The 20,586-nt window shown below is 43.7% G+C and overlaps 1 protein-coding gene and 1 long non-coding RNA gene across 3 annotated transcripts in view; one reads left to right on the top strand and one right to left on the bottom strand.

The window, feature by feature from the left end:
* Positions 1–437: 437 nt before the first annotated feature.
* On the bottom strand, positions 438–18,712 carry LOC117366613. The gene is made up of 3 exons (XR_004540619.1): positions 18,469–18,712; positions 16,138–16,229; positions 438–1,682 (listed from the first exon to the last, which is right to left on the bottom strand). It is a non-coding gene; the product is annotated as an uncharacterized LOC117366613 (long non-coding RNA).
* ARMC9 (armadillo repeat containing 9) overlaps positions 18,694–20,586 on the top strand; it is a 157,457-nt gene continuing 155,564 nt past the window's right edge. For both annotated transcript variants that reach the window (XM_033958175.1, XM_033958174.1), the window contains exon 1: positions 18,694–19,008. In XM_033958175.1, the coding sequence (XP_033814066.1) occupies positions 18,958–19,008 (51 nt within the window). In that variant the 5' untranslated portion in view covers positions 18,694–18,957. The remainder of the gene's footprint in view (positions 19,009–20,586) is intronic.

Genomic DNA, 20,586 nt, shown 5'->3' with positions numbered 1-20,586 from the left:
GATCTGATATCTCTGTGGTGTACCATTGAGGTCTCTTGTTCCTTTGCCGTTTACTTCCCGATTTAATGTAGTGGTCTGTTGCTGTGTGTAGGGTAGATTTCAAGATTGACCACATAGCCTCCACATCATTGGTCACCGCTTGGTGTTGCAGTGCCTGACGGACAAAATCTCCCATGCGTTTAAAGTCCATGCCTCGAAAGTTGAGTACTTTTGTTGTCATGCTTGATCTAGAGAAACCCTTTTTGAGATTGAAGCATATCATATTGTGGTCGCTGGAGGCTAGCTTATCACCTACCGAGACCTCTGAGACGCTTTCTCCGTTGGTGAGTACCAGATCCAGTATCGCCTGGGCCCTAGTAGGCTCCAACACCAATTGCTTGAGTCGCGCTCCTCTTATGGAGGACAATAGCCTTCTGCTGCCGCTGGTAGATGCTGAAAGTGCATTCCAATCCACATATGGCATCTTGAAATTCCCTAGCCGTACCGTATCCCCCCGTAAGGTGATATTCTCAATGTCGTTGATTAATGCAGTGTCCTTGTCTTCCTGCTGTCTTGGAGGTCTGTATATTACACCAAGATACAGGCATTTTTCGTTGCCTCTGGCCAGATTAACTTAGAGGGATTCCCCGGTGTACTTGACATCTGTGATTCTCGTAGTTTTGATGCCTTCTCTGGTGTATAGTGCCACCCCTCCCCCTACTTTGCCCTCACTGTCTTGCGAAGCAAATTGTAACCGGGTATAGCCATATCCCACCCATGAGAGTCCGTGAACCAAGTCTCAGAAACTGCTACTACATCCAGGTCAGCAGTCATTATCTCGGTCTCTAATTCCAGAATTTTATTGCCCAGACTGCGTGCATTGACATACATAGCCCTCCATACCCTGTGACTGCTAGGCTCCCGAAGGGAGTTTCCCATCTGAACTGATGTGGCACCTAGAGAATCGTTTGCAAGGTGAGTACTTACCTCGGGCACAGAAGTGGAGTAGCAACTCCCCTCCTCCGGATAGTTGCTTACTGTACCAGTACCCTCCCCCAACTTACCTAGTTTAAAGCCTGTGAAGCAGTCGGGCCAATCGGCCCGAAGACGTTCTTACCTCTACTGGTTAGATGGAGTCCGTCTGGTCCTTGAAGTCCCTGAAGTGCCTCTCCGTGGTCTAGTAATCCAAAGTTCATCTCCCTGCACCAGCCGCATAGCCACTCGTTGGTCCTCTGGATATGCTCGTCCCTGGTTTTTCCTTTGCCTCTAATTGGGAGGATCGAGAAGACCACCTGAGCTCCCGCATGCTTCAGCTTCTCACCCAGGGCTCCGAAGTCTCTAGGTATATTCTCCGGGGTGTTCTTGGCAGTGTCGTTTGTTCCGATGTGGATGAGAAGCATAGGGAAGTGGTCCTGGGGCGTGAGAAGTCTATCTAGACAGGCGGTAACATCACAGATTCTGGCTCCAGGCAGGCAGCAAACCTCCCTTGACTGCATATCTGGTCTGCAGAGTGGTCCCTCGGTGCCCCTCAGCATGGAATCCCCAATGACCACTACTCTTTGCCTCATTGGAGGGAGTCGATCAGCCATCTCCGGAGCTGGAGCCGTGGGTTGGACCTCATCCTCCTCCTTGTCGGCAGTCTCTTCCTGTAGGATCTGGAATCTGTTCTTCAGGGTGAGATGAGAGGTTGATGTAAAGCTGCCCTGTAGGTGAGAAAGAGAAGAAAGTGAAGAAATTGAAAAAAGGGGGGGAGGTGGTAAGCATAGGAGAAACCTTGAAACAGCGTTTCCCTTATCTGAGAAGGATTCACTGAAGCTCTTCACAGTATGAATTGAAGATTAAGTGAAGGTAAGTGAGCTGTGATATCTCTATATAAAGAAATGTGGTTATGATTGAGAAAATCTTTAAAATTTAACTGTATGAGACTGGTAACAATGTGATATTTAAATCCCTACTGGCATTGAAATTTGGAGTCGATAATGGTGGCATTGCTGAGGTCTCTGAAGAAATTTAAGAATATATTTAGAGAAATTTAGTGAATGAAGTATTAATAAGTTTTTGTCTGATTACTTAAAAGTGGTCATGTGCTTTCCATGTGTATGTGGTTAAGCAGGTTTGAAAAGTTTCCCTGTGTGCAAAACCAAGCTTTACAAGCAGAGAGAGCTTTAGAAAATTATCCGCCATTTGCTCCCTATAGGAGACCGGCATGGAATGGCAGAGCTGGCTGTGTGCATTTGAACCGAAATACCACAATTGTGCAGATCACAAAGTTCTAAATAAAATTTTAGCAATTTTGGACCATCACTTCTTCATCAGTCCATATTTTTAAATATAAGCCATTTTGAAACTAAATTTCTCAAGCACTTATCTTTAAAGACGCATCAGGGGTTTTAGGTGCCGACACAAATTCATGTTTCGCTCTAACTGGGCTGTCTCAAGACAAGTCCCCCTCTGTATCTGTAAAGTGACTTAATTTGTGTGTGTGTGTGGGGGGGATGTTTCCTTTGGTCATCTTTGTTTTCTTTATAATGTATTATTCATACAGCTGCTTTTGAACCTATTGGACAGTTAGAGAGATTTTCAAAACACCTAATATTTGATATTTTATTGTTTGTGAACTGCTGTGAACTTCGAAGAGGTATTGGTGGTATATAAATAAAAATGGTTTTATATAATAATAATAACAGCTTATATACCGCAATACCATGAAGTTCTTTGCGGTTTACAAAGATTAAGCAAAGGTACAAATCGATTGACCTTAAGAGGGGAGGAAGAAAGAGGGTTAATAGGACAGGAAATCTCTTGACAGTCCAAAATTGCTAAAATCTTATTTAGAACTTTGTGGTCTGCACAATTGCTGTATTTAGGCTGTCGAAAAGGAAACATTAAGTCGGCTGCTTCTTCGATAGGTATAAGAAGCATCCGACTTAATGTTTAGCAGTGTGGGCATTTTAATACATATAGCTTAACCTGCTTTCACTTAGCAGCTTCTGGAATCTTCTTTCATTCCACGCCGGCTGCTTGGCTGTGTGTTCATTTCCCAGGAATTCTCTTTCACAATCCAGATGTGATAGGCTTTTGCTCCTATTTTCCAGAGATGTAAAACAAAGTTTTAGTTTACAATAGCAGCAGCTGGAGACGGGCCAAGCATTCTGGGAATAAACAGCAAAGTCCAGGTTGACTGCTTTTCTTCTGTATAATTTAGAAAAATCAGAGAAGCAAGAAGCCTCGGTTTTCATAACTGCATTTCAACCCAGTCACTCTGACAGATTTATCACTGTGGACTCCCGTCTTCAAATTCAGACCTTAGTAAATCTCATAGGCCTAGATTCACTAACCTTCCCGATCCTACCCAATCTGTGGCCGATCCGTGGCAGGCCCTCGTGCAAATGGAGGCACGTCCCCCACGACCGCACGGATCGCTGAAGAGCGATCCTAACGCATGCTCAGACCATCTTCTTTGCCTGTAAATGGTCTGCGCATGCTCTCCACGCAAGGAAGAGCTGGAAAGCTGGAAACTTTAGTTTTAAAACAGAGATGCTGACATGAAGCTACTGCAGGTTTTTTTTAATATATACTTTTGCTCACGTGCAGAATTTACTGCTAGGAATTAGATGCAAGATTTAGTAAATTTGAGCCACAACAATAAGAGCTCCCGCAGAATAAATCTGTTCGCTTTTCCCTCACTAAAATCGTGTCACCTTAAAAGATTCTTCGAAAGAACCTTCTCCTTTCAAGTGGCCAAACTAAATTCATGGCTAGCCAAAATTATACTTGATGCCTCTTCATATCTGTTTTAGAAAGCAGATTAAAACTCAGCTATTCAACAGACCGAATCCCTAATCGTTCCCCTCTCACTCTTCTAAGATTGCTGCTCTCTCCTCATGGCTTGTTTACATTATTTCCTTATGGCGTGTATGCATTTCTCCTCACTTAAATTGTGTGCATGTACTTAATGTATCTATTGCACGTATTCTGCTGCATGTACTTATGCATGTCCTTATTGCACGTACTTTTTGTACATATGCATGTATTTTTGTTCCCTTCACTTAAATTGTAGACGTATAACCCGCATGTTAAACTTTATAATTGCTTTGTTCATCTTTTTTGTCATCAACTGCACTGTTTGAATTGAATCTAACTGCTGTGAACCGCCTAGAACTCCCTGGGTATGGCGGTATACAAAATAAAAATTATTATTATTATTATTAAATTCTCTGGGATGAAAATCGCTCTCCACTTGGTTAAAAGTTTGCTCAGAACTTTCAGAGCACGTGAACTTGTACAGACAGAGGTAAGGGGAAGATTTGCTCAGATTTCTCTTTACTGGAGGGGACATTTGGCTTTTCTTCCTTTAAGTTTGTGACTGGCACTGAGGCTCTAATGTGAGAGAAGCAGCTCCGAGAGTAGGAAGGTCTTCAAATGACTGCGACACATTTCTAATGAGCGAGACTTGATATCTTTTCGCTTTCAACTTACCCATAAGACATGAGAATGTACTGGGTCTCATGAATATTTAGGGTGGATCAGATATCCGGGATAGACTGTCTTGAATAGATTGTGAACTCAGTTCAGCAGGGACTGTCCCTTATGTGTTTGTGTACAAAGTTGTATATTTCTTTTTTCTTTTTTTTTATAATTCTTTATTCATTTTAAATCTATCAACAAGTGTACAAAAATTATACCAATACAAAACAAACATATAACACTTGAAAATCATTCACAAATAATCATAAAACATAAAAATTACCACCCATCCACCCTCCATTACTATCAATTAACATATTTCAAATGACCATATCATAATCAAACAGATAAAATAATACACCTTTAACCCCTCCCCCCAATAAAATAAATATACCTAAACAAAGGAAAATGATGTTTACTCCTTACAATAACTTTCCAATGGCCCCCAGATCTTCTTAAAATTATCATAGTTTCCTTTCTGTAAAGCAATTGCTCTTTCCATTTTATAAATATGACAAAGTGAATTCCACCAAAACAAATAATTAAGATTAGAATAATTTTTCCAATTATTAGTAATATGCTGGATTGCAACCCCTGTCATTATTAGTAAAAGTTTGTTATTATGGGATGAAATTTGACTTTTTTTCCTCATAGACATGCCAAACAGAATAATATCATAAGATAATGCAACATAGTTTTCTAATAGACAATTTACTTGAGTCCAGATTGAATTCCAAAAAATTTTAATACAGGGACAATAATAAAGTAAATGGTCCAATGTCCCTGCTTCCAGATTACAATGCCAGCATCTATTAGACTTAGAGCTATCTAATTTTTGTAAACAAACAGGGGTCCAAAACGCTCTAAGCAACAAAAAAACCCAAGTTTGTCTCATAGATGCTGAAACTGTACATCTCATTCTCCAAGACCAAATTCGTGGCCATTGAGATGCAGAAATTTGCTGCTTGATCTCAATGCTCCAAATGTCCCTAAGATCATTTTTTGTTTTTTTTATTCAAATATCCAGAAATTAATTTATACCACAATGCGGCTTGATGTCCCAGGAAATCTGCTTGGAAGCAAAGAAACTCCAGACTATATTGATTATTCAGATTTTTCCATTCAGGGAACCCCACCTGAATAGCCTGCTTCAGCTGCAACCATTTAAAACTTTGTGATTTATTAAGCCCAAATCTGTGCTGCAACTGTGAAAATTCAAGCAGTTTACCATCTGAAATAACATCATTCAGAGTTCGAATGCCTGCAATTAAGTTGTATATTTCTAATATCACATTGTGTCCCTTATATCATGGAGCACATTCAGAACCAGACTGCTGGATGCATGAGGGGACTCACACAGAGCTGGCTGCAGACTTCGTCTCATCCTCTTCTACATCCCACAAGTTGTCCTGTGTGGGGAGGGGGTTGTTGGCTTCATGAGCTCCAGGGACTTGTTTACTGCCTTTTTGTGGTTACATGTCTACAAGTACAGTCAGACCTTGGTTTGCAAGCATAATTCGTTCCAGAAGCATGCTTGTCATCCAAAGCACTCGTATATCAAAAGTGAATTTCCCCATAGGAAATAATGGAAACTCAGATGATTCGTTTCACAACCCAAAAACTTTAATATAAAATACTATACGTACTTGTATTGCAAGACCTCGCTCATTTAGAACAGTCACTACACTCCCGCAGCATCAGAGAGAGAAGAACCATTGGCTCAGATGTGATGATGTGGCACGTGTATACTGTATGTACTCGTATTGCAAGACATTGCTTGTATATCAAGTTAAAATTTAATCAAATGTTTTGCTTGTCTTGCAATCCAAGGTTTTACTGTACTTCTTTAGCTCTGTCATTTCTGGACAATCCTGCATTTGCTGCCATCCAGGTGCTTTGCTGGCTTGTTACATTCTCACTTCTGGATGCTGGTTCTGTAACCGAACTGAGAACTGTAGAGAATCCTGCCTTCTTTAGGTGGGGCTTGGGATACAGAGTTATTAACACATGGACCCAGTGCCACTCTGTGGCTCAGCCTGCTCCCACCAGATGGTGACCAGATTTCCACACTGCCCCCTCCTCCCTCTTCCTTCTGCTGGGCCTTTGCTGAAGCATGTGCCTTCCTTTCTTTGGCAGCTGTGCTTCCTCTGTGGGTTTCATTTCCAGTCCTTTTGGTGGTGTAGAGTAACAAAAATTATTTTAAAAATAAATACTACTTTTGGCAATTGTCAGCTGAAGGATTTTCTGTGAAGCGTCTACAGTACATGGTACGGGTGGGGGAGGGGGGATGGAGGAGTGGAAATAATATAACTAAAGGGAAAGGAGGAGATCAGGGCTGGAATATGACTGGTGCAAGAGTTCCCATCTTACCTTTGCATCCCCAACCTCCCTCCCCACACACACATACACAGCCACCAATACAATTGCAGTCCTTAGTGGTTAAAGCTACCGAGGGATGGTGTGGCATGGTGGCCAAAGCCCCAGCAACCTGAGCTTGTAGGTTCAAACCCACACTGCTCCTTGTGACTTTGGGCAAGTCACTCAATCCCCCCGGGACAGATAGGGAAAAATGCTTGAGTACCTGCATAAATTCATGTAAACCATTCTGAACTCCCTCAGGAGAAATGTATAGAAAATTGAATAAATAAATAGGACTCACACCTTCACATTTTGTTAATGAAACTCGACAATCTTCCTAGAGCAGCCATGAGAAATTAGAAGTGGACATACTTTATGTATGGAAGTGGGGTGGAGGAGGAGCCTAATGGCTAATGTAGTGATCTGTGATCCTGGGGAACTGGCTTCAATTCCCACTGCAGTCACTTAAGCCTCCACTAGGGACAGTGGAAACACCTACATATAATGTGTCTAGTACAATGGTCTCAAACTCGCAGCCCGCCAGGTACAATTTTGAGGCCCTCGGTATTATAAAGAATGATACTTTATGGAAAACTGTGCTTTAAGTGTCCAGCGGTTGCTGTAACCTCATGCAAGCGCTTTCCTGCATTTGGGTGTGATTGTGAGGTGGAGCCCAATTGCGTGCAGACGCAGGAAAGCGCTTGTGGGAGGTTACAGCAATGAGGAGGACAATGTTCCAGAACGTAAGGTAACCATTGGAGGCAGTGCAGCTTGTGCGTGTGTCCGGTGTTAGAGGAGGTGAGAGCTGAAGGTGGTTGCGGACACAACCGCCAGACACTTAAGGCACAAGTTTTCCATAAAGAATCATTCTTTATAATACCAAGGGCCTCAAAATAGTTGGTCCAAAATCTTGTCTCTTGCAGTTGATATTTTGATAGTTTTTCACTTTCTGCATGTTGCACTGCTTTCAGCTGTGTATAACTGAAATGATCAAAAGCAATTAAGGAAAAATATATAAATTATATGACAACTTTGCATGAGGTAAAACTCGTTATAGTGCTATAGTTACTATAACAAGTTTTACTTCATGCAAAGTTGTCATTTCTTTAATAAGACATTAACTATTTTTTCTGCAACCCTCCAACTACCTACAAATCCAAAATGTGGCCCTGCAAAGGGTTTGAGTTTGAGATCACTGGTCTAGTAGCACTATAGAAAGTCATTTTTTCCCCAGTTCTCACCGGAGTCTATTCAAAAGAAACGATGCATTAATGAAGTCAATTATAACAGTACACTCATCAAAGCAAAAGTTCAGCAGCCCCAGTTTAACATTGAAGTACATATAAGGGGGGAGGGGGTAAATGGGATGGTCGGGAACTGCTCGCCCTCCCTGCAGGTTCATCTTGTCAGTAATGGTTGAATTTGATTCTTTTTATTAAGTTTTGTAAATATAAGCAGCAGCAGTATTGGAGACATTTCCGTAGAATCGAAACATACCAATAAAGTTTCTCAAATATTAATCTAATCTAATCCTTAGGTTTGTATACCGCATCATCTCCACATCCGTAGAGCTCGGCGCTGTTTACAGTAGATGAAATAGGAAGGAACTACAACAAAGGGTTAGAGGTAAAAGTATGAAGAATATTTAGAAGACTTGGGATGCCAGATATGAAGAGTTTTTGAGGACTTGGGATACCAAAGTTGGAGAGAGGCTTACATTTTTGAGAAAAGTCAGGTTTTCTTTTTTTTTTTTTTTTAAATATCTTTATTCGTTTTTACATTATGCAAACAAGTGTACAATAATTCAAGTCATACTATACATTCTTCACTTGAAACTCTACATTCATTTTATACCATAAACTATCTCCCCTCCCTCCCTTTCCATATATTACCCCTCATAATGTCATAAAACCCACCCATCCCTCCTCCCCCCTACATATATTTAATGGGGATAAATATAATTATTTATTTATTTATTATAATACTCAATTAATGGTCTCCACACCTCTTTAAATTTCTTATAATAACCTCTCTTGATTGCCAATGTTTTTTCCATTTCATACACCTGACAAACCGAACTCCACCAGAAACAATAATTCAATCCTCTATAGTCTTTCCAGTTATGTGTTATATGTTGGATGGCAACTCCTGTTAAAATCATTAACAGTTTGTTATTATTCGATGAAATTTGACTTTTGGCCCTCATAGACATTCCAAACAAAACTGTGTCATATGATAGGGCCACAGGATTCTCTAACATACAATTTATTTGACCCCCAGATCAATTTCCAAAAATTATTAATAAAAGGACAATAAAATAATAAATGATCTAGAGTTCCAGCCTCAAGATGACAATGCCAACATCTATTAGACTTAGAGCAATCCAATTTTTGTAAGCGAACAGGGGTCCAGAGTGCTCTATGCAACAGGAAAAACCATGTTTGCCTCATAGACGCAGACATTGTACATCTTATCCTCCAAGACCAAATACGTGGCCATTGAGATGCATTAATTTGATGCTTAATCTCAATGTTCCAAATATCTCTAAGTACAGTCCTTGGTTTTTTATTTAAATATCCAGATAATGTTTTATACCACTGTGCGGCCTGGTGACCCATAAAATCTGCCTGGAAGCATAAGAATTCTAGAGTAAAATGAGTATTTAAAGACTTCCATTCAGGGAACCAAAAGTCAGGTTTTCAAATGTTTGCGGAAAACTTGGAGAGAGCTCAAGTTCCGAAGAGGGGAGGTAAGGTTGTTCCAGAGCTGTGATTTTGAAGGGGAGGGAGGTCCCTAGCTTTCTTGTATGGGAAATGTCTTTTAGCGAGGGGAAGGATAGTTTTAATTTGTGGGAGGGTCTGGTGGTATTAGGGTTTGAGGAATTCCAAGAAAGAGGGATAAAGGGAGGGAGGATACCATGTAGGATTTTGAAAGCTAAACAGGCGCATTTAAAGTGGTCCCTGGCGATTATCGGAAGCCAGTGAAGCTTGGACAGGAGCGGGGAGACATGGTCAAATTTACTTTTAGCGAAGATGAGCTTGGCCGCGGCATTCTGAATCCGCTGAAGTCTGTGGAAGTTTTTCTTAGTTAGGCTTAAATAGATAGAGTTGCAATAGTCCAATCTGGAAAGGATGATGGATTGGACAAGGAGGGTAAAATGTTTTTGATGGAAGCAGGATCTAACTTTTCTCAGCATGTGAAGGCTGAAAAAGCATTTTTTTACCAAGGATTGGAGGTGGTCATTGAAGGACTGTGGAATCAATGATGACGCCCAAGACATTGCTCGAGAACTCAAGCTGCAGAGTGGAGCCAGAGGGTAGTGGGATGGAGGTGGGTAGTTGGTCTAGTTTTGGGCCGAGCTAAAGAAGTCTTGTTTTGGACTCGTTCAGTTTCATTTGCACAGTATGGGCCCAGGATTGTAGGTTCATTATACAAGAGGATATGTTTTTAGACAGGTTGGTAAGGTTCACATAGGTCTCGAGGATTTCAAACATAGGTAATAAGAACAGTTATTGCAATTGTAAAAGGGATCTACATAGGTTAGATTTATAGACATTCTCTGAGCTATTGGAAAAAAAATAATTTATTTACAACTAGTCTTTAAGCCCGTTACATTAACGGGTGCTAGAATAGATGTGTGTGTCTGTCTTTCTTTCTCTCTCTCTCTCCTTGGCCGCTTTCTGTCTGTCTGTCTGTTTACATACTTGATGTAATAAAAAAATGTTATAAATAAAGATTTATAAATACCTAAGTGGTGTAAATGCGTATGAGGCGAGTCTCTCATTTGAAAGGAAGCTCTGGAATGAGAGGGCACAGGATGAAGTTAAGAGGTGATCTCAGGAAATACTTTTTTACAGAAAGGGTGGTAGATGCATGGAATAGTCTGCCCTTAGAGCTGGTGGAAGCAAATACTGTGACTCAGTGGCGTACTAAGGGGGCGGGGGGGGGGAGGTCCGCCCCGGGTGCAAGCCCTGAAGGGGTGCTCCAGCGTCCATTCCCCCCCCCCCGATGTCTGGTTCTTCCCCGCACCATTTAGAGTAGCGAAGCAGCCTGCAAAATTGCGATGTCAGCGATCTTGTGCTGCTTCGTGCTGTCCTCCGCCGCGGTCCCGCCCCCCTCCACTGACATCAGAGGAGGGGGGCGGGTCCGCGGCGGAGGACAGCACGAAGCAGTGCAAGATCGCTGATATCGCGATCTTGCTGCAGGCTGCTTCCCTATTCTAAATGGTGCGGGGAGGCCAAAGAGGAAGAACCGGACGTCGGGGTGGATGTGAGGGGTGGGAGGGGGGTGAGCGGTCCTTCAGGGTGGGGCGGGCAGGCAGGCCTTCAGGGGAGATGCAGGCCTTAAAGGGGGGGAGACAGGCTTTCGGGGGGGGCAGGCAGGCAGGCCTTTAAGGGGGGGACAGGCCTACAAGGGGGTGCAGGCCTTCGGGGGGGGGTGCAGGCCTACAAGGGGGGACAGGCCTACAAAGGGGTGGGACAGGCCTTCAAAGGGGGTGCAGGCCTTCATGGGGGAGACAGGCTTTCGGGGGGGGGGGGACAGGCAGGCAGGCCTTCAAGGGGGGACAGGCAGGCAGGCCTTTAAGGGGGGAGGACAGGCCTACAAGGGGGTGGGACAGGCCCTCAAGGGGGGGACAGTCCTTTAAGGGGGGGACAGGCCTACAAGGGGGTGGGTGCAGGCCTTCGGGGGGGTGCAGGCCTTCAAGGGGGAGGACAAGCCTTCATGGGGGGAGACAGGCTTTTGGGGGGGGGGACAGGCAGGCAGGCCTTTAAGGGGAGGGGACAGGCCTACAAGGGGGTGGGACAGGCCTTCAAGGGAGGGACAGGCCTACAAGGGGGTGGGTGCAGGCCTTCGGGGGGGTGCAGGCCTTCAAGGGGGGGACAGGCCTTTGGGGGGGACCCTGGTGTAGAAGTACACAGAGGGAAGGGGGTGTTCAAAGAGACATGCATATGCCAGACTTTGGGGGGGGAAGAAATAATGGGTCTGAAAATAGAGGAGAGGGAGAGAGATGATGGACCATGGGATTTAGGGAGGGAAGGAACAGAAAGGGAGAGAAATTGGACACAAGGGATGATGTGGAGGAGGGATAGAGATACTGGATAGGAGGGTAATTGGGAAAAGAAAGGGAGAGATGGTGGGCCCTGGGGTGGTGGGGAAGGAGGGAGAGATGCCGGATGAAAGGGTAGTTAAGAAAAGGTGGATCTGTGGAGGAAAGATACCAGACTTCCTGGGGAGGGAAGGGAAATGGAAAGGGAGGACAGAGATGGCAGATGGATGGTTAGCATGAAGAATAATAATAACTTAATAATAACTTTATTCTTATATACCGCCAACAATCTTGCGACTTCTAGGCGGTTTACAGTGAGGTGAAACTGTACAGTCAGCGAATTACAGAGTATAACAGTGACCATCTGATATTAACAACATTAATGATAACAACAGTTTATGTACTGCCGGACCGGGAAGTTTCGTGCTATTTACAATGAGTTAGAAAAGTTTCATTAATTGATTGGGACATTCATAGTTTAGAGATTAGAGGTTAACAGTTTGCAAGATCAGATATGGGTGGAATTACGAAGGGGGCTATTGTCCTTGTTCGTCACCTATGTAATTCAAGAACAGGTATGTTTTTAGGTGTCTCCTAAATTCGCTATAGTTGTTTGAGTGTGTGATTAGTTTTCCTAGGTCTTTGCCCCATAAGGCTGCTTGGTACGATAAAAGTTGTTGATGATGTCTCTTATATCTGCATCCTCTAGCCGGTGGGGAAACAAATTTCAGGTGTGTGCTTCTCTCATGTCTGTTAGTTGGGAATGAGAAGAGGTCTATTATATATTTAGGGGCTAGACCTGATAATACCTTAAAGCAGAGACATCCTAGCTTGAACTTCGTGCGAGCCTCCATTGGCAGCCAGTGCAGGAGTCGGTAGGAAGGGGTTATGTGATCGGATTTCTTCAACCCGAAGATCAACCTGACTGCTGCATTTTGTATAAGTTGTAGTCTCTGCATTTGCTTCCGAGAGATTGCCAGATGGGTAATCTGGCAAGGAGACCCTTGCAAGCAAGTTATCAGAAGACAACCAGAGCCTGGGACCAACCAGATTTGAAAAATAACCAGACAACAAAAGGTAGAAAAATTAATTTTATTTTCTGTTTTGTGATTACAATGTCAGATTTGAAATGTGTATCCTGCCAGAGCTGGTGTTGGACTGCAAACGTGAGCTAGGATTTAACAGAGAGAGGAAAAGTCCTTTTTGTTTCTTTATTTTATTTACACCACAGCGCCAGTGTGGTTAGGAGAAGGCAAAGGGGGTGAAAAAGCTATAAAACCCACCAGGATTTTTTTTTTTAAATCACCCAACTGGGCAGGAAAATCGAATCGAAAAACCAATTAAATAGGCTGAATTGAAATTTTTCTTCCTGAATTGGGCAGTTTGCGCTACTGTCTCAGATTTTAGGACCTGGGATTGGGAAGAGATGGCATCCTCAGTACTTTATAATGCAAGTGAAATGAGGATTTGGTCAGACTTTTGAAGGGTCTGCAGAAGAAAAATATTGTATAGGCCGGGGACATGAGACAGCAGGAAATGGGAACTTTTCTTCCTTCTATTTTTGTGAATGGAAAGGCTGAGGATGTCAGAGAGTTCAGTTAAAATATGTGCTTTATAAAAAAATATAATAATGTGTTTTATAAAGTTTATAAGTATTGCTGGCCTACCCGGTGAGGTGTTCCTAGTGGTGGTAGTGGTGGTGGTGGTGGCAGTGTATCAATGTGTTGAGAGGAAGAGGTGGTTTGGGAAATTCTCCTGAGCAAACTCCGGGCCCATTTCCACCCCCCAGTTAGTCCACTCCACTCAACTGGTTCACACACTGAGTGGGTCTTTGGGTGTTGTGCCTGGGTAGTTGTTTTGGGATCTCTTCCAGTGGTTTGTCAGTATCTCCTTGTGGTCCAAGGAAGGAAACTTTGTTAACCTTAGCATTGACCTTTTGTAACAGTGCTGCTTGTGTGGCATTAGGCTATGTAGTGATCGAAAGAAAAAAACAGACCTTTGCACATTTTTGCACTATAGGTGGGTGTATGAGGAGATTCACATTTCCTGCACAGCTAAGTCCGTGTGAAGTTTCCTTGTGCTGTATTTGACATCTAGCAAGGTCTCTATTTGGAAGGAAAGATCTAAGCTTAAAAATGAAGTGGCCAGAAGTTATGGTAAAAGCAGATAGCTTAGCTGATCTTAAGAAACATTTGGACAAATTCCTGGAGGAAAAGTCCATAGTCTGTTATTAAGACATGGGGAAGTGTCTGCTTGCCCTGGCTCGGTAGCATGGAATGTTGCTACTCTTTGGGTTTTGACCAGGTACTAGTGACCTGGATTGGCTACCATGAGAATGGGCTACTGGGCATGATGGACCATTGGTCTGACCCAGTTAGGCTATTCTTATGTTATGTTCTCATCTGAGGGGCCTTTGTTTTCACTTCTTATTTTAATGTATTTTTTTTCTGGGAACTTAGTGTTTTTTATAATGGGAACAAGAATGGAAGAGAATTAATGTGTGTGGAATGGGGGGGGGTTACTAATTTCTTCAGCTAAATAATTAAATCCACCTCAACCAGACATAGGAGAACTCACGCACCATTCACACACCCTCCAACCAAAAACGTCAAAAGAAAAAAACAGTTCGATAACCTCCTAGCCATTCGAGCTGCAACACTCGACCCCCAACTCTACAACCTATTGATCTCGACCACAGACTACAAAACCTTCAAAAAAGAAATAAAAACCCTTCTATTCAAAAAACACATAAAACTGAACTAACACAATCAGAACTGTCCCAAGCATCACCTGCAACTACTCCATATGTACTTCTGATGTCATGACAATTCAGACATAATTTATGTTATGTTATGGTATGTTTGGATTAATGGTTGCATATATGAGGTTCAATAAATGAATATTTTCACTCCCTGTTTCTATTCTGACCATTTATACCGTTTCATGGTTATTACAAAAAATATTTTTTACATGGGGGTGGGTGTCAAAAAATGATGGGCCCCGGGTGCCATATACCCTAGGTACGCCACTGCTGTGACTGAATTCAGGAAAGTATAGGACAGGCCCACGGTATCTCTTAGGGAGAGGAGGAGATAGTGGATACTGCGGATGGGCAGACTGGATGGGCCATTTGGCCTTTACCTACCATCTTGTTTCTATCAGGGGGTTATGGTAAAATATGTACCTGGTCCTTTTTATATGAAGTTCACTGTAATGCAGTGCTCTGGCCAGTCTACTAAAAATGACTTTGTTTTGTTTATTTTTCTTTCTCCAAAAAATGTTTTAAAAATAGATGCACATATGAGAAATTTTTTTTTTTTTTTTTAACATATCTACAAATTGTCTTTTTTGAAGGAAAAAAAGACATTTTGCTTTTTTAAAAAGGCCATTTCTCTACCTGATTTTTGGACATACCTCCAAAAATGTCTAAGCTCGGATTTGGATGTCACATCAAAATTGGCCTTCTATGTCTCTCTCTTCCTTGAAAATCCCAAATCATTTTGCAGTGAACAACCTCTCCAACTATCACTCTGCTAGTGCAGGAACTGCAGGATACCAGCTGACAGAGAAATGCCCGGGCGGCTGCACGGATGGAGCAGCACTGGTCCCGACCATCCGTTTCTCCTCCCACCTTCAGAGGGGCGGATTTGAAGCCTCCCTTTGGGCTTACCATCGGCAGCTCCTTTCCCACGCCTGACGGAGGCCGCACGGACCAAACAGCCAGGGCCCCGACCATCCACTTCCCCTTCCCAGCTGGAAATCAACTTCAGAGGCGAAGGGGTGGATTTGAACCTTCCATTTGCCGCTCCCCCTCCCTCCCCAGCCTCGCTAGCTCCTCCATCCGTGCTTTTATGTGTAGCTTTTACGATTGGGGAGAGCTCTTCTTTGCTGGCTCCGGAACGAAGGCAAGTCGCAAGTGTGGGGCCGTTACTTAACTCTTGTGTTTGTTTTAAAAGTATTCCCATGTAATTTCATTGAGTGTCCCCTGGATTTTGTATTTTTGGAAAGGGTGAAAATTGATACACTCTTACCCGTTTTACACCACTCAGGATTTTATAGACCTCCATCATATCTCTCTTCCAAGCTGGAGAGCCCCAATTGGAACAAGTGAAGTGATTAAATTTGCAGATGACACTAAATTATTCAAAGTTGTCAAAACACATGATGACTGTGAACAATTGCAGGAAGACCTTAGGAAATGTCTGGGCATCCAAATAGCAATGACATTTAATATGAAGAAATGCAAAGTGGTACACATCAGGAAGAAGAATCCAAATCATAGTTACCTGATGCTGGGGTCCACTTCAGGAGTCAGCACCCAAGAAAAAGAGCTGGGTGTCATTGTGGACGTTACGCTGAAATCCTGCCCAGTGTGTAACTGTGGCAAAAAAGCAAACAGAATGCTAGGAATTATTAGGAGAGGGTTGGTAAATAAGACTGAGAATATTATAATGCCTCAGTATCGCTCACCTTGAGTAATGCACACAGTTTTGGTTACGTTGAAAGAAGAGTGATCAAAATGATTAAAGGGAAGATCTCCCTTGGCTGAACCCATGCTGACTCTGTCCCATTAAATCATGTTTGTCTACATGCTCCACAATTTTATTTTAATAATAGTACTAATTGTAATGCAATTTCTTCCATAATTTTAAGATCTATGACCAGATCCCTGTACTTTGCAAAAATGTAAAGATAGCAGATATACCCCCTTTTTACAAATTTGCAAAAGTGGTTTAGCGCAGGCCGGTGTGCTGAATGCTCTGTGCGGCTCCCAATGCACATAGGAACTCAGAGTGGAGCCACGCAGAGCATTTAGCACACCAGCCTGTGCTAAAAACTGGTTTCACAGTTTTGTAAAAGGGGGGGGTAGATTTCAGGAACTGACATATTCCAATTATTACATTATAAATCATTTAAAATATAATAGCAGAAAAGGTTACAGGTTAACATACATAATATAATATACACATACTGGGACCCAATACCAATATACAGTTTACATTTTTCAATTAGTTTTCTAAGGCCAAAACCCTTTTCCTTTTCTACAGCTGCTATGGTATCCTTTTCTGATCTGAGAAATGTAGCTTTGGTCTCTGAAAGTTAGTCAAAAAATATTAAAATTAGTCCAAGAAAAAAGATAACACTCCGTTTCATTTTTTATTTATTAACACAGCTACCACACTATGGGCTCCTTTTACTAAGCTGCGTTAGGGCTTTAACATGCGCTAAATTGTCGCCCGCACTAGACCTTAATGCCAGCATAGAGCTAGCGTTAGTTCTAGCAATGTAGCGTGGTTTAGCATGTGCTAAAATGCTGCGTGTGCTAAAACCGCTAGTAAAAGGAGCCCTATATTTTTATGTTAAAAATAAAATTCTTTTTTCTAACTTTGCTTTTTCCAATTGTAGTCCTGGTTTCTGCTTTCCTTGTTTTCTCTTAATTCTTGCCAGGATTTTGTTGTTTTTCTCTTCTCCTTTTAGCTTTCTTCAATTTATCTTTTGCCTTTACCTAGATTAATTTCTATCTTACCATTCAGTTCTCAATTTCCCTCTTTTCACTGTGTCTGCCACATCTTTCCTTTACTCCCTCCAATCTCACTAACTCTGTCCTCTTCCCCATCCAGCATGTGCCCTTTTTCTTTATCCCTTCCTTTCATCCAGCATGTGCCTTCTTTCTCTAACTCCTTCCATTCAGTGTCAGCCCTCTCCTCCCCACTTCCATCCAACATCTTCCCCTTTCTCTCCTACTCAATTCCATCCAGTGTCAACCCTCTCCTCCTCACTTCCATCCACTATTTGCTCTCCTCCCCACTACCATCCAGTGGTCTACCTCTCTTCCTTCCCCACTTCCATCCCGTGCCTATCCCCTTCTCTATCTCCATTTCACCTCACTTGCTTCTGCCCCCTTCTCTCTTTCCCTCCGCAGTTGGGTTTCTCTCTTTTCTCTCTGGTTGGGTCTCTCTTTCTCTCCTCTCCCTCAGTCAGGTTTCTCTATCTTTCCTCCCCCCTTGTGGTCTGGTCTCTCCCTGCCTCCACCTCTTTGGTTGAGTCTCTTCCACTGCAGTTGGGTCGATCTGCCCTCCCTTCTTCTCTGGTTGGGTCTCTCACTGTCCCTGAATGGTTGGGTATGTTTCTCGCTCCCTGGTTGGGCCTCCCTATGTCTGGGCCACCCTCCCTGATTGTAGTGTCTCTTTCTCCCTCCATCGCTCCCTGATTGGGGTGTCTCTCTCTTCCCCTCTCTCCCTCTGTGGCCTAGAAATGTCTACAAAAAAGAGCAATTTAAAATACAGAGTGTGTATATTTGGGCAGTCTGGATGGACCATTTGGGACTTTATCTGTGTTATGTTACTTTTCCACATTTCATTAGTTTTCCACTTTTTAAAGGTGATGAAAATGGTAGCTTATGAGGGGAGACTAGAAGCCCTGAATCGTTTTAACCTAGAGCAGGGGTGTCCTGTCGGGTTTTCAGGATTTCCTCAATGAATATGCATGAGATCTATTAGCATACACTGAAATAGATCTCATGTATATTCATTGGGGAAATCCTGAAAATCCGACTGGATGGAGTTGCTCTAGAGGAAAGGAGGGATAGGGGAGATATGAGTCAGACGTTCAAATACCTGAAAAAGAACAATTGCGCCATTTACTATGTTACTAAATGTCAAATTGCTGCTGAATAGCTTTAACGCATCACTTGCTCCCCGTCTGCGGCAGGTCCTTCATCCGGCCAGCAGGGGTCCCTCCTAAGCACGCTCAGGTCCCTGACAGGAGACAGTGGGCGGGGTCCGAGTCCTTCCTGAAAGGGAGGCGTTCCGCCGCGTACTGCGTCACTTCCGCCCCGCAAGGCTACCTCAGTTCCTTCGTCGGGGAGAGGGGGGGGTTACGGTGTCCATCTTTCTCTGCTGCCCGTGTGCGCCGGTGCTCCGTTCGCTCCCCTCCCCGTGTCCGCGGCCCGTCGAGCGGTTGAGCTTGTGAACTGCGACTCGGTTACGCCGTGCGCGCGTCGGAACTTGAGAGCGAGCGAGCCGAGGTGTCGGAGCCCCGTTGCCCGGCAACCAGCAACAGTAACAGGCGGCTCTGCGTGCGGGCTCCTCCCCCCGGACGGCGTCATGGGCGACGTCCTGGCCTGTGAGGCGGAGCTGCTCGCGCTGCTGACGGAGGTGGGTGGGGCTTCGGCTTCATGCACTTGGCCGTCTATAAAATACGGAGTGGAAAGGGTGGATCTAAGAGGCCTCAGCGTAGGTGTCAAAGTCCCTCCTCGAGGGCCGCAATCCAGTCGGGTTTTCAGGATTTCCCCAATGAATATGCATGAGATCTATTTGCATGCACTGCTTTCAATACATATTCATTGGGGAAATCTTGAAAACCCGACTGGACTGCGGCCCTCGAGGACCGACATTGGACACCCCTGTCCTAATGCTTTTCCCTCCCTATGAGAAGGTTGATGGTCCGTGTTTAGAAGAAACACTCCTTCCTCAGGGATCCTAAAAAAGTATTAAAATCACATGCTGGTGTACCATATGGATTACAGCTGGATAAAAGGCCATGTTGTGGGCTAGCTCCTTTGAAGTGCAGTGCTTTCATTCCACAAAGTACCCCATGGTGTCAGGTCAAAAGCGCACCGGGACAAAGGCGCGCCCAGACAATTGAGCGCAGCGCGGAGGCGTGCGCCGCTCTAAATTACTGTTTTAGGGCTCCGACAGGGGGCGTGGGGGGGGACCCCCCCAGTTTACTTAATAGATATCGCGCCGTGTTGTGGGGGCGTTGTGTGGGGGGTTGTAACCCCCCACATTTTACTGAAAACTTAACTTTTTCCCTGTTTTTAGGGAAAAAGTTCAGTTTACAGTAAAATGTGGAGGGTTACAACCCCCCAAAACGCTGGCGCGATGTCTATTAAGTAAACTGGGGGGGTTCCCCAACAAAAACCCCCATTGGAGCCCCTAAAAACTGTAATTTTGTGCGGCGCACGCCTCCGCGCTGCGCTCAATTGTCGGCGCGCGCTTTTGTCTTTCGCGCCGTTGTCTATGAACCGTACCCCATGGCTGGGAGGGTGTAGATGGGATGGAGTAGGTTTTGACAGAGATTTCGGCAGTAGGAACCCAAGCACAGTACCGGGATTCTTGCCCAGAAATAGCTAAGAAGAAAAAATTAAAAAAATTTAAATTGAATCAGGTTGGGCAGACTGGATGGACCATTCGGGTCTTTATCTGCCGTCATCTACTATGTTACTATGTTAATACTTCTTTTTAGGACCCCTGAGGAAGGAGTGTTTCTTCTAAACACAGATCATGTTGGGTCCCAGTACATCAACCTTCTTGGACCATATTTTGGATACAAACTGTTATGTTCATATCTGTTGATTAAAGACTTGGCGGCATCTTGCACATCATCCCTGCAGTTTTTCCTTTGTTTGTTGTTAGATATTTTGCTTGTGTTTGCCTTTCGAATTTCATATTTATCCACTGAAGCAGCTTAGCCAGAAGCTTGAGGTAGACATTAAATGTCATGCATAGGTGGCAGTCATTGAGTTGAATGCAGATAATTTTCAAGCTTGTTCTGTTTAAGGGCAGTGGATAACCATAAGGGGGCCTCAGAGGCCTAGGCCCCTTACTGTGAGCTCAGGATCCTCCAGTGAATAGCTGTCGGGTCGGCTGAAGACATCTGCTGCCCATGCCCCCCATTAAAAATACATGATTAATTTAACTTGTCTCTTCTGGGTCATAGGCTGTAAAGTCTTG

The sequence above is a fragment of the Geotrypetes seraphini genome, chromosome 9 (genome assembly GCF_902459505.1).
Source record: "Geotrypetes seraphini chromosome 9, aGeoSer1.1, whole genome shotgun sequence".
NCBI lineage: Eukaryota > Metazoa > Chordata > Amphibia > Gymnophiona > Dermophiidae > Geotrypetes > Geotrypetes seraphini.
This window is presented reverse-complemented; position numbering and strand designations above follow the sequence as displayed.